Source organism: Microtus oregoni, unplaced genomic scaffold (assembly GCF_018167655.1).
Source record: "Microtus oregoni isolate MIOR12 unplaced genomic scaffold, Mior012 000009F_ref0000495, whole genome shotgun sequence".
NCBI lineage: Eukaryota > Metazoa > Chordata > Mammalia > Rodentia > Cricetidae > Microtus > Microtus oregoni.
In genome coordinates, this window is record NW_024543068.1 from 26,628,506 (window position 1) to 26,641,653 (window position 13,148).

At 44.1% G+C, this 13,148-nt stretch overlaps 1 protein-coding gene across 14 annotated transcripts in view; it reads left to right on the forward strand.

The window, feature by feature from the left end:
- The window catches only part of Nin (ninein), a 97,543-nt gene that overhangs the window by 12,158 nt on the left and 72,237 nt on the right, over window positions 1–13,148 (forward strand). For all 14 annotated transcript variants that reach the window (XM_041658097.1, XM_041658099.1, XM_041658098.1 and 11 more), the window contains one exon: window positions 9,977–10,058. In XM_041658097.1, coding sequence (XP_041514031.1) covers window positions 9,977–10,058 — 82 coding nt within the window. The remainder of the gene's footprint in view (window positions 1–9,976; window positions 10,059–13,148) is intronic.

The following is a 13,148-nucleotide window of genomic DNA, read 5'->3' on the forward strand; positions in this document are numbered from 1 at the left end:
GGGATTATAAGGACTAGAAGCTTGATAATAAATAGAAAAAGTAACATGATAAATCGTAATACTTTCATCAGTTCATTAATTTAGCAAATACATATTGTGTGTCATGTGACAGTCATTCTCCTTGTCTCATTGTACTGGTGCAACTTATTCATGTTTATTGTAAACTATAGTAGTTCACAAAATTAGTTTTTGGATACATTAGGATCCATTGTCTTCCTCATATTTACAGTGTGCAAAGATTGTTCCACAGCAAGATGCTTTAATTTACCTTTTGAATACAAATAAACACCTTAAGTGGACATAACTTTTATTATATGTGTGTGCATTCTCATGCATTTACTTATAGAACATTTCCTTTTAGATTAGATTTAGTTGATCTGTCTGGATTTATAACTTAAAGTTTGTACTACCCTGAGCCTGTTGATTACTGTTCGGAGATATGAAAGGCGTTACTCATGGACCCTTGATTTAAGGGAAAGTGTAGCATGAATAATAAAAACCCAGAGACAGAAGTTGAGGTTCAACCTGAAAACCAGAAAAGCAAAGCAGCCACTAGAGAAGTCTTACCTCTACCACTGCTGAGTGACTGCAGACTAAGCAGACCAAGCCTCTCTTTCCTCCCTTTTTACGTCCCCTCTAGTGCTGGAATTAAAGGTGTGTGACTCCCTAGGGCTGGGATTAAAGGTGTGAGCCACCATCACCTGGATTTGTTTCTGTATTTATCTTGTGTAACCCAGGGTGGCCTGGGAAATCCATCTGACTCTCCCAGATCCTGGGACTGAAGGTGTGTGCCACCACTACCTGACCTCTAGTGACTGTAGCTTTGCCTCTGATCTTCAGGCAAGATTTATTTATCAAAATACAAATGATATACCACTATAGGAAGGTTCTGGTGTGTGTGTCCAGTACACGCCATCAGCTAAACACACATGACTCCCCAACAACACTAGGGCCTCCTCAAGACACTGAAGTATTGGTGGTCTCGTTGGGTGACGCACTTGGCAGGTGCGCAGTGAAGGCATGGGGCACTCACACAAGGAGGGGTGCTGTGTTTACTCTTTGCCGGACCAGGCGAGTAACCCGGGATTAACGTGCTGCTTCCTGTTTCCTGTGTCCTCATTTTTTAAATTAATTTTTTTATCAGTTTTAAAAGTCAGCATACAAAGCGGTGGATTTCATGATGACACGAGCAGAAACACTTTGTGTCTTGTGTCTGTTATGTTAGCCGAGGTGTTTCCCCAAGCCTTTTTTTCTTTTATCAGCAGCTGGGTCAGAAAGGAGAGAGCACTTGCTTTGGTTTGATAGATAGTTTCAATTTAGTTCAGGTTTGATGGCTGGCTTAGGTTGAGTTTAGATAGATAGCTGAGGCTTAGTTGGCCTGTCTGGAAACCTTCAGACTATAGTCACATCACACAGTGCATTTCCCTTTCCGTATCCACGGGGACAACTTTGAGACAAGTTCCCTGGCGTTTTGGAGGCTTCCATCGCTGTGTTCCTTGATACAGATCTAAAACACCCTGTGTTCTTGGCGCACCTGCTTGAATGAAAACAAGCTACCTGGCAGCAGAACTCGCCACTGCCTCCCAGAGTCCCAGGGGTTTGTGGCCTTTGGAAGTTTTATTATTCAGCCAAGAGGTGGTAGCACACACCTTTCTTTAATCCCGGCACTCAGGAGACAGACGCAGGTAGATCCTTGAGTTTAAGGCCAGCCTGGTCGACACAGAGAGTTCCAGGACAGTCAGGGCTACACAGGGAAACCCTGTCTTGAAAAAAAAAAAGTTTTAATATTAAAATTTGATAGCTGTGCAAACATTATAATTTAGCTCTACTCTCTACCTTCCATTTCAACGTGCTTGGGGTTCTTTTCAGAATGTCACGATTAAGTTTGGATGGTAGATTTGCCCCTTTTTCCAGGTCATTAAAAGCTTCTTCTGGTTTCTTTGTCTTGCACATATTTAATTATTTGAAGAGTAAATCTGAAATTGAGAAGGGCTTTGGCGGTGCTTATTTGGACTTGTTCTCAGTGTATGCAATTACACTTGATCGTCAGCTCCTGCCTATTTATAACCCACTGCAATCACACTCCTGTGGATATTGCTGAGCTGAAGCCCTTCAGACTGCCTGCAGCGGGGTGGGAGCGCTCTCTCTCTCTCTCTCTCTCTCTCTCCCTCCTATTTAAGCTGTAGTAGTGAGAACTGTTATTCTTTATGCTGGTTTTGTGACTCTCTGTAAACCCCCTCCTCTACAAGGGTCTCCTTTGGGATTGACTGAAATTCCACTGTGCCTGTGTTCAACCTGATCTGGGAGCTGCTGGACTTGCTATTATGTTAAACTCCCCACACAATGAACTCAGACGTTTCCAATTCTGTGATTCAAGTCTCACAGTATTTAGTGTGACAGGGAGGAAGAGTAGAGGGGTGACCCTGGACTCTGGAAAGGGAGGCAGGACACACGCTTGATGGCCACTCTCTTCTGCCTGCATCACTTCAATAATGCCTGAGTTCTCAGCCAGAGATGATGGAGTCAGGAAGACTCATTACAATTTGCCAATGTTTTCTGGTCCTTTTCATGGGTAGCTTCCTGTCTGCCAGTGGGTATCTCATGTCCTTCGGTGTCCATCACAGCTCTTAGTCATCAGGGCTCGTCTGTGTGACTGAGAATCCTAGTACCTTCTAAGGTTCGTTCAAGGTCAGATGTGTGCTAGCTTGGGGTGTGCCAGCCCTTGCATTTAAATGCAGGTCTCCACAGGGCCTTCTACAGTAACTACACCTTTAATCTCAGCACTTGGGAGGCAGAGGCGGAAGGATCTCTGAGTTCAAGGCCAGGACAGCTAAAGACACACCGAGAAACCCAGTCTCAAAAAAACCAAACCAAACAAACAAAACAACAATAAAGTGAATGTCATTCTCCACATCCGTCTAAACACCACCTTCACTGCCACCGCCACTGCCACAGCCACAAGTCCGTAGAGACAATGTGCTGTCACAGGGCAGTTCTTGATGCCAGACCTCAACTCAGATATGGGCTCCTGCCACCACTCAGCCGTGTCACCTTCAATGCTCCAAACCTTGGGTTCTTCATCCAGAGCCTGAGCAATGCAACGGCTTCCTTCCAGGACTGATGGGAGCGCCAAGTGTGTGATGCAAAGGGCTATCAGAACCAGAGATACAGCCCTTGGCTAAACCTTACTGTGCGGCTGTCTTCCTTCTGCAAGCATGAGTCTTTGATATGACTACCTATGATGATTTTTCTACAAAAGCCTGTTAGTGTTGAGAGCAGATGTGCTAGGAGCTCTTGTGTAGGGTGGTGGTTTTGCAGTTTCCCCGTCATTAGCAGGACTCCTGGAACCTGTCTGGAAGCAAATAGTTGCCTGTTGTTTAAAACTTGTCACCTGCTTAGAGGTCTTTGCCTCTCCACTGTCTGCAGTAAATGGCTGCTAAGTCATAGTGGCCCCCAGCGTTCTAATGAGAACAAAACATTTCATAACCTGGTCTTTTGTGGCACAGCACACCTGTTCTGAGGCTTCTCCTTGCGTAGACTATTTTCGAATAGGTCCATACTTCTTTGCCCATCTCAATTAACAATGCCCTGTAGTTTCTGTCCCTGGTTTCCTTGTGGATTGGTAGATACAAACCAATAGCATTTAATGACAGTTCTGTAGCACCTGTCTTTAGTTAGCTCACCCTGTTTTAAACACTGGTTATGATTCTCTAAGTTTGGGTCTGTTTGAATATTACCTGTGGACCTGTGGAAGCTGTAGGCATTTGGTCTCTATGACTGCACAGAGTGATTGTGTGCAATATCGGATTTGTTTTCTGGGAGGGAGAAGAGGTTGGGTTGTTGTTTTGTTTTGTTTTGTTTTTCCAAGACAGGGGCAAATTGTTGTCCTAAAGCAGCCTTCTTTCAAGGGGTGGTGACTGAGAGAGAGACCGAGAGAAAGAGACTCTTGACTAGTCTTCCTATTAATTGAGTTTAAATGTCATGTGTGTTTTTAGTCAAGCATGTAATTTCGGCATTGCTATAAACTGCCCTTTGAGGCCCAGAGAGCTGCTTATGAAATGAATGGCACCAATTCTTATTCAAATGAGGAAGTCCCAGCCAGAGCCCCTGCAACCTGGAAACTCATTACCTTGTGAGACTGGGTTTCCTTGGATGTTTGTATATTTCTAAATCCGAACATGATAGTCAAGCTCCCTTGGACAAGGGCACTAAAAACGTCTTAGTTACTGCACGCGCTCACTTTTGATGTGAGTCTTAACAATAGGGGCCATTTCCCAGCATTTGCGATTCTGGGTTGAACCCTGAGGGGCTTTTTGCCACATCAGTATTCATGAGCATTGATGGAAAAAAATGCAGTCACCTACCCCCGTTAGAGAATGGTCTCCTGGAATCTAAGATGTGGCATTTACTGCTGTTTAAATCCCGGGACCCCTTGTCTGCCTGCCCTTGCAAGAAGGAAATAAAGATGGAAAAGAGGCTCGAAGCTGTGCTAATTGTTCAGCTCGGCTGCTAAGTGCTGTCTGAGGTTTTTTGAAGAAAGGGACCAACTAGATAGGTGACATTAGGTCAAATTTTGTATTTATCTGCCACAATGAGATTGATTTACCACTCTCTATGTCAATTTTGGAAAGCTTTAATTCTGACTGTCTGAGAAGTCAAAGTCACAAACGGGTCACTATTTCCCTTCCCGCTGGCCAACTAGGACATAGTGACTGACCAGGTGACCCTGCCAGCTTTCCAGGTACTCGCCAGATTCTATCGTCTTGTCTCCTGTCTTCCCCATATCATTCTCCTGCTCCCTAGACTGTGGCTGATAAACTCCTTGAGAGCAGAGGTCGGGTGTCTTGAGGCACCTGGTGGCTCGTCATGAAGCCCAAGGTTTGACTTGCAGTGGTGGGGCTCTCTTGAGAGGTCAAGTCAGAGGTGAAATGGGCCCAAGTCAGGCAGATTGCGGGCTCTGGTAGAGCCACATCAGAAGGCCTGGTTCCCCACGTAATGCCACATCTAAGACTCGTGGCCAGGAGCACGGCACATGCCTTCTCTCAGCAATCATCTTCTAGACTTAGAGGTGGGCTCTCAGGTGGATGTTGTGAAATTCAAAGACCAGCTGCCTAGAGAAAACCATCAATGGTTCTACTCACCTGGGATTATTGGAGACGTTCATGGATAACACTTTCCAACTGAATTCTTTATCCCAGGTACTAACACAGGGGGAGGTAGATTGACCATTGGAGAGTGAAAGAAATTGGTGTAAGTTTTATTTGATCAAAGAGTATATATACACATAATTATACTGTACTTAATCATTTTTGCCCTATTAGCTTTTTCAATATAGTAGAAAAGAGATACCTCAGGCTTCATTTAGCAGCGTGTTTAGTTTTGCCCAAAACTAAACAACTCCAGCCTATTAGTTTTGGAGTGCATATACTTCATCTTTTAAAAAATAGGCTACAAAAAAAATAGGCTACATAGAATTATTAAAAGAGCTTTTTAAAAAAATTATAGAAACATCATCCATTGTGAGGAAGGCTGGTTAATGTCAGTAGTTACTTTATGTCCTTGGCGGTGTCTGTCTTTTGCTTGCTGTTTCTGGGCTGTAATCCTGGGTCACAGCAGGATGATGTTGTGTGAAAGCAGTAGGGCCAGGTGTGGTGGAAAACACCTTTAATCCTAGCACTCTGGAGGCGAAAGCCAGGGGATCTCTGTAAGTTGGAGGTCAATAGTAAGATGCTGTCTTAATAACAACCAAAAATGTGTGTGTGTTTGTGTGCACATGCATGCGAGTGTGTGCACGTGCATGTGTGTATGCATGTATGTGTATGTGGTATGTGTGTGTAGGGGGTAGGTACTGGAGAGATTGCTCAGTAGCTAAGAACACACGCTCTTGCAGAGAACCAGGCTTAGAATCCTAGCACATACACAGTGACTCACAAGCACAACTCTAGTTCCATGGGACCCAGCATTCTTTTCTGACTTCAACTTCCGAGGGCACCAAGCACATATGTGTTATATATACATACATATACATATAAAGTATGTATACATACACGCATACTTATAAAGTAACTAAATCTTTTTTTAAGGTTTTTTTTTTCTCTGTAGCTTTGGAGCCTGACCTGGAACTAGCTCTCGTAGGCCAGGCTGGCCTTGAACTCACAGAGATCCACCTGCCTCTGCCTCCAGAGTGCTGGGATTAAAGGTGTGCGCCACCACCGCCCAATATAACTAAATCTTAAAACAACAAGCTAGAGTAGAGGGTTCCTACACTGGCCCTATCTATCCTGTGTTTCTCATGACAGATGTACTTTAAGCTGGAACCACACACGGCTCCTTTGCTTTCCTCTCCGCCAGGCCATATGGTAGATAATTAGATAATCGGGGTTGTGAGATTAGGGACCTACCATCCCAAATGCTTCTACTTGTTGCGCTGTAGTCAGGGAGACTTGAGCCCCACACAGGACCTTTGGCGTTGATTTGAAGTAATTCCAGAGTATAGAGATGCCTGTGCCTTGTGTTAGGGGAGGTTTGTAGACCCCAGGGCGACCTTAGCTTCTACTTTACTGAACTGAAGAGTCAGCACCAAACAGCAATGAAGGCTGAATTTTCTTTGGTCAGCAGGGGTGTGTGTGTGTGTGGAAGACAGAGGGGGATAGGGTATTGAAGCAACATTTCTCTGGGTAACCTTGGCTGTCCTGGAACTCCTTCTGTATACTAGGCTAGCCTCAAACTCACAGAGATCCACCTGCCTAGGCAGAGTCTCATTTGACTCTTGGCTGGCCTGAAACTGCCTCCCCGAAGTTTGAGGCGACCTTGAACTCTCAAGCCTCCACCTCCCAGGCATTCATCACCATGCCCAGTTCCCAGAAAGACTCATCTATAACTATCAAAACACAGACCTTTAGAAACCCCACAGAGACCTGCAGAGTCCCATAGAAAGGGCTTGAATTTCTCAGGACAAATGCCCCCCTTTCAAGTAGGTCTCCTGTTTAGGTCATCACTGCAGGTAGGGGAGAGAGAGGCTTCCTTCCGGGCCCTCTATGAAGGAATGAAGCCAGGAAACTCAAAGTTAGGGGTCTCCACGTACGACAGACCAGCTCAATTTTTCTAATTCCGAGCAACTCTACGGCTCTCTGGAGTGGACTGGCCCCAGGATCTCCCCACTGCCTTCCTACCCTCTTGGAACTTGACTACGTCACTCAGGCAGCCCTCTGCTGTGCTTCAAATAGGACCCTGTTTCTCTGTGTTGGGAGCAGTCAACCCAGGATTATATACGTTAGTATTAACTACCACTTATGGGGACTGACTGAGTCCCAGAATGTTCTAGACATTTCATGTAATTTTTTTATTTTACCTCCCTAGCACTGCTTCGGGAAGTAGTGTTATAAAATCATAAATGCATGAAGCGTTCTTCAGTACCTGCCTGACATTTCCTAGGAATCTGAATTTCTTGAAGACAGCAGATTGTGTCTCATCTTTGCTGTGTTCCTAAGGTTTAGTGTCTGGCACATAGCGGCTGCTCAATACATACTTGCCAGATGAATCATACGAGATGTTTGGTAGAGAGCCCCAGTGTTGCAGATCAGAATAAAGCTCAGAGCAGCAAGCTAGCCAGGGCACAGAGGGCAGTGAGCAGCAGACCCTCTCCGATTCGGAGACCCCTGTCAGCTGGACTGAGCGCCCGGATGTGTGATGCTGTAAACTGGCTGTTGGGGTGAACTCCAGTTCACCCGGGTGGCACTGTGCCTACCTGAGTCTATTTCTGAAGCCAGGACTGTGTGCTTCTTTCTTCCTGAGGTTTGAAGATGATTTGTCAGCAGCAAACCTCAAATTAGCACAGCTTACACTCCTGCAATTGATTCACTATTTCATGGACCAACCTATTGCTTTAGCAGATGCTCTGCTTCCCTGGGCAGACTTCTGTTCATGGTTTCTTTAGTATGTTGACTTCAAAAGTCCATAATTACAGGAAATTTGCTGGAGGGTAACACACATACACACACATGCACACACACATGCTAAAACATGTAACTGAGGTGATGAAGACATTGCATCACTTGATGTGGTAATTATCCCAATCTATACATGTATCAAACCATCAAGTTATACTCCTTAACAACAATAGGATATTAAGTAAAGCCCACGTGATCTAAAAGGAACATAGGGGCTGAAGTGATGTCCCCATAGCTAGCACTTGCTGCTCCTGCAGAAGGCCTGGGTTTGGCTCCTAGTACCTATACCCAGTAGCTTACAGCCACCTGTAACTCCAGTTCCAGAAGCTCCAGTGCCCTCTTCTAGCCATGATGGGCACCTGCATCCACATACAAGCAAGTAGGCACACACGTTTATATATACACATAAATATAAGTAATTTAAAAAAAAATTTAAAGCTCTAAAAGAAATATAATTTGGGGGAAGTTTTAATGAATCAAAATGTAGTAGAATTCCTATCAACATTGGGAGAATTACCAAATTATATTTATAATTATAAATACAGTCTATCCCCCCCAAGACAGGGTTGGTGTTGCCCTGGCTGTCCTGGAACTAGATTTGTAGACCAGGTCAGCTTAGAACTAACTCACAAGATCTGCCTGCCTGTATCCCTGAGTGTTGGGATTAAAGGTACGCACCACAATTGATGTGTTTGTTATTCAGGCTGGCCTGGAACTTACTCTGTCACTTTGGAAAACTTCAAATTTGTGGCCTCTTTAGTAGTTGAGTTACCGGCTGCAGCCACTAAACCTGACTCCTAATTCAGTCTCAAAATGGACTCCTGCTCTCCTGTGCTGTGTGCAGATGCGACAGTCCTTGAACTTTGCCAGTGTTTAGATAACTGATATGATTTGTTGAGTTCCAAAATTTAATTTGGAACCGTTTTTTCAATTTATTTATCTTCTATATTGAAATGTCTATCCATGCATAGCCCAACACAAAAATCATAAACTTACTTAAAACATTTCTGGGATTTTTTTTCCCATTAAAAAAAAAAACAAAAACAACTCCATTGTTGTTCTCAAGCATGAGCCTTGTGGATGAAAACACTGTGTCCCAGTGTCAAAAGCCAGGCACACCTGCCAGTGCTGAGAAATGGCATTCACAGGATCCCATAGTGGTACAAATTTCACACTTAACCAGCTTTCATCTTGTCTTATACTGTATAGAATTCTGGGAAAGGAAGCGCCACACATTTAGACTAGAATTATGTTGACTAGAAATATCACCTGTCCCTGCTGTCCCAGGCCAAGGTCACAGAAACTGAAGGTGTAGTAGAACTTTTACCCTTGTAAGCACTTCTGACGGGTATTCCCCTAAGTCAGGCTGGGTTCCTCATCAAGGCAATTATAGATTTATTATAGATTTATGAACTGATGAAAGGTGTCTCGGGCTTCTTGCTTCCTGTGTGTTTAACATTGAATTTTGCTTGTTTATATACTCATGGGGATCTGGGAGATAAATATTATATACCTGCCCTAGGCAAAACTGTATTAAGTTTTTCCTCAAAAGTGTTTATTCCCTTCTACTCTGTCTCGAGATCAAAGTATCTATGGCCAACATGACAAGGGGTCATTTACTTGGGGAGTTTTTCCTGACGTTGAACCTAACGCCTTTCTCTTCTGATCTTGTTTAAAAGGTAAAAGGAGTTGAAAGTTGAAAACGTATCTTTTCCTGAGTGTACAGAGGGTTTGTAGCTTCGCTTTCTCCCCGGGAGCTATAGATAATCGTATTTGTATAAACACAGGAGTGTTCATGGTATTAGACACTAGTAAGGACCAGCCCATCCTTCTTCTTAGACATCAGTAAGGACCAGCCCGTCTTTCCTCCCATGCTTTAGAGAGAAAGGGAAAAGAGAACAGACGTGGGTGATGATTTGCTTCAAGGCTGTCAGGTTGGGAACAGACGGTTCAGATGCCTTGCAGATGGATTTGCATTCTTGGGGCTGTGGGAGATGATCTTAAATTTATTTTTAATTGCTTTTTAGGTACATTTTGACCAATTTAAAGAAGCGCTAATACTTATCTTGTCTAGAACTCTGTCCGGAGAAGAGCACTTTCAGGAGTCAGGTAAGAGCACTGACGTTTCTTCTCTGTAATCCCCTTTAAAAGCTATCCAGGCGTGGGCTGGGAATATAGCTCAGTGGTAGAGTGCTCACCCGGTATGCACAGGACCTTGAGTTCAATCCCCAGCTCTTCCCTCCTCCCCAAAAAAGTTTGAAAATTTTTCTGGAGGAAAAACTGTGAGGACCTGAAGTATGCATGTGGAGGATTTGGGAGGTCCGATCTTCATAGACGGGGCCATTATTTCCAGAGACTTCTCTTTCGCTATCATCTTGAAAGCCTTGCAGCTGTTAAATGCTAAAATGAGACTTCTCTACCACAGCTGCACATTGTGGCAGAGACCATTGGATTATTCCCAGGCAAGTGTCAGAGGGTATAACAGGAACTCATTGTTGGCTCTAGCAGAATGAAGCTGAGTGATAGCTCCTCCAACCTTACTTCCTGTGTCTGTGTGAGCAATGATCTGGAGAAAAGTTTCCTGAAAGAAGAAATGTGGCCATCAAGAGAGAATTCTATATGGTCCCACTGAGCAGAAAATCCTCTGCTTATAGACATGGCCACATGATGGTTTAATGATGTCTGTGTGACTCCCTCCCATTCTCAATATATACATATAAAAGAAATACAGAGTATCAATATTTCTAGCACCTGGAAGAACACTTAGCCTTAGTAAATATTAAGAAGAATAAATGTTGTACCTCATTGTTTTTTTAAAGACTTCCATATATTGTAATATATATAGTTACACATCTCAAAAGAGAAAAGTGTTGTCAAATATAACCTAAAATGTTATCGATGGTTAAATGTATTCTAATTTAAGTGTTCAAATCTGGCACCGGTGTATATATGCTTTAAAATCAAAGAAATGTGATAAATATTTGAGGGAAATTCTATAGTGTAGAAACTCATTTTTAAGTATAGAGAACTATGATGTCATTTGATTGATATGGGCTAGGGACAAGGTTCCAGCTGAAATGGAGCATCGGGAAATATTAAGGGTGACTTCTGTCTCTTGTAATGGGAATACTGTGATCATACTTGCTTTCCCCACCCATACAGGGGTAAAATGTACTAGAAGAATTACACCTCTGTAAACCTGACTTTAGATAAAGAAAACAAACAAAAAACTGTAGTCTAGTCTGAGCAGAGATCATTAGCATTTCATGGAGTCCTTTAGTGTGACCTGTTTACGTGGAACATAGATGGGAACTCATTTCTTCTCGTCACCAGGAGTCTGGGTCTCCACTGTACTTTGTAAAATGCTCCAGATTTGGGTCACGCGTCTGGGCTTTACCTTTAACCTTGTTATCTACCCTTAGTAAGGCTGTTCCTGGACCCAGGGCTTGACACAACTTCCTGGAAGTTCCTACTGAGCCTGGGGAAAAATTTTTGCATTCTTTTAGGCTAATAGCAGGATGTTCGTAGGTGATCACTGCCGGAATATGGATGGACTTCCGTTACTTGTGGGATCTCATGTCTTCTTGGTATTACTGATTTTTAAAAGTTTGTTACCTTGATAGCAATTATGCAAGATCTGGGAGCCCCGGATAGAGTGGTAGATTTGGGCTAATATGAGGATAGGCAATGTAAACTATTTCGTGTCCTGTGCTGTCACGTGGTTTGGGAGGGGCAGCCGTGGCATTAAGCCACATGACACTTTCACCATTCTTTCCTGAAAACCCATACTGTCTTCTGATAGAAAATTGTCACTGTCAAAATACAGGTTTGTGGTGACCACACATGGGGAGGCTGACCCCAGGGCTGTGCTGTGTTGGAGCCCAGCAATAGCAAAAGCTGCAGGATGACCATGAGCTTGGGAACTGCCCGAAAGTCAGGCTGACAGTGCTAGCTGCAGAGGGTGGCTTCAGTACTCCAGGTGGGCTCCACACTGCACAGACAATGGCCATCCCTTGGGCCAGTCTTTCAAGATCAAGCAGAGAAGGCTTTTTTTTTTTTTAATCATTTCACCATGTGACAGAACTGTTTCCGAACCAGTGTGATCCAACAGTTAGAGCCCTGTTGACAGGACAACATTTCAGCCAGTGTTTCAGTGATGCTGTTAACCCCTGTTAATCCTAGCAGGATACAAATCCAGAATGGAGCCAGCGCCTTGAGTGCTTTATCTACTAGGAAGCTTGGGTCCTGGCCCATGATTCTCACACCCCCTGCTTTGTTCTGTGCATTGCTGCTTTGTCTGTCACTGGCTTCTGTCTTCCTAGTCCCGCCAGTCGCTCATGGCTATCAGGGTGTTCTTTGCACCGAAACGTACCCCCACCCATTTGGAATCTGATTCTTCTACCACCCAGACTGACTGGTTTGCATAGCAGACTCTCTGAGTTCATCCCTGCCTCCCCCTTCATGGTAATTATCATCCCTTCTTAAATGATAGGCTGCAGCATTTAGGACTGGTAGAGCCCTGCCCTTGTATAAAAAGCCAAATGGGGGCATAAAGGAGGGCAGAGCCTAAGTGAAATCTTATGAATAAATGGCAGGGCAAGGGTTAATACAGTCTCATCAACACATGTACAGAACCTAGTTTTAAGTATTTTTGTGTGTGTGTGTGTGTGTGCCTGGGTGTTTGTATGTGCACCCTGTGTGTAACTAGCACTCAAAGAGGCCAGCAGAAGGCATGTGATCCCCTGGAGTTAGAGTTACAGGCCATTGTGAGCCATCAGGCGGGTGCTGACAACCAAACTCCAGTCCTCTGCAGGAGCAGTAAGTGCTCTTAACTGCTGAGCTATCTATCTCTCCAGCCCTTAGTTTAAAGAATTTGAACCTTCAGATGGATGAGCAGGTCCTCAGTCTGTGCACCCCATCTCAGAGTCTGCCAAGGAGGGAGTGGCCTGTAATTAGTCAAGCCTGACTGTCAGGACAGAGCTGTGTCCTTGCACCACTGGGAGTTCAGAACTTAATTCCTGTCTTACCACACGGACCCACGTGTGTTGTTCATCATGCCTTTTGAGATGCAGTTGGTCTTGGAGAGAAAAGACAAAACTGTGGAGGAGACTAAAAAGACAGGGCTATGGTGTACAGGCTGAGAAACCCAGAGAGTCATGAACTGACAGCAGCAATAGTCCTAGAAGACAAAACGTCCTG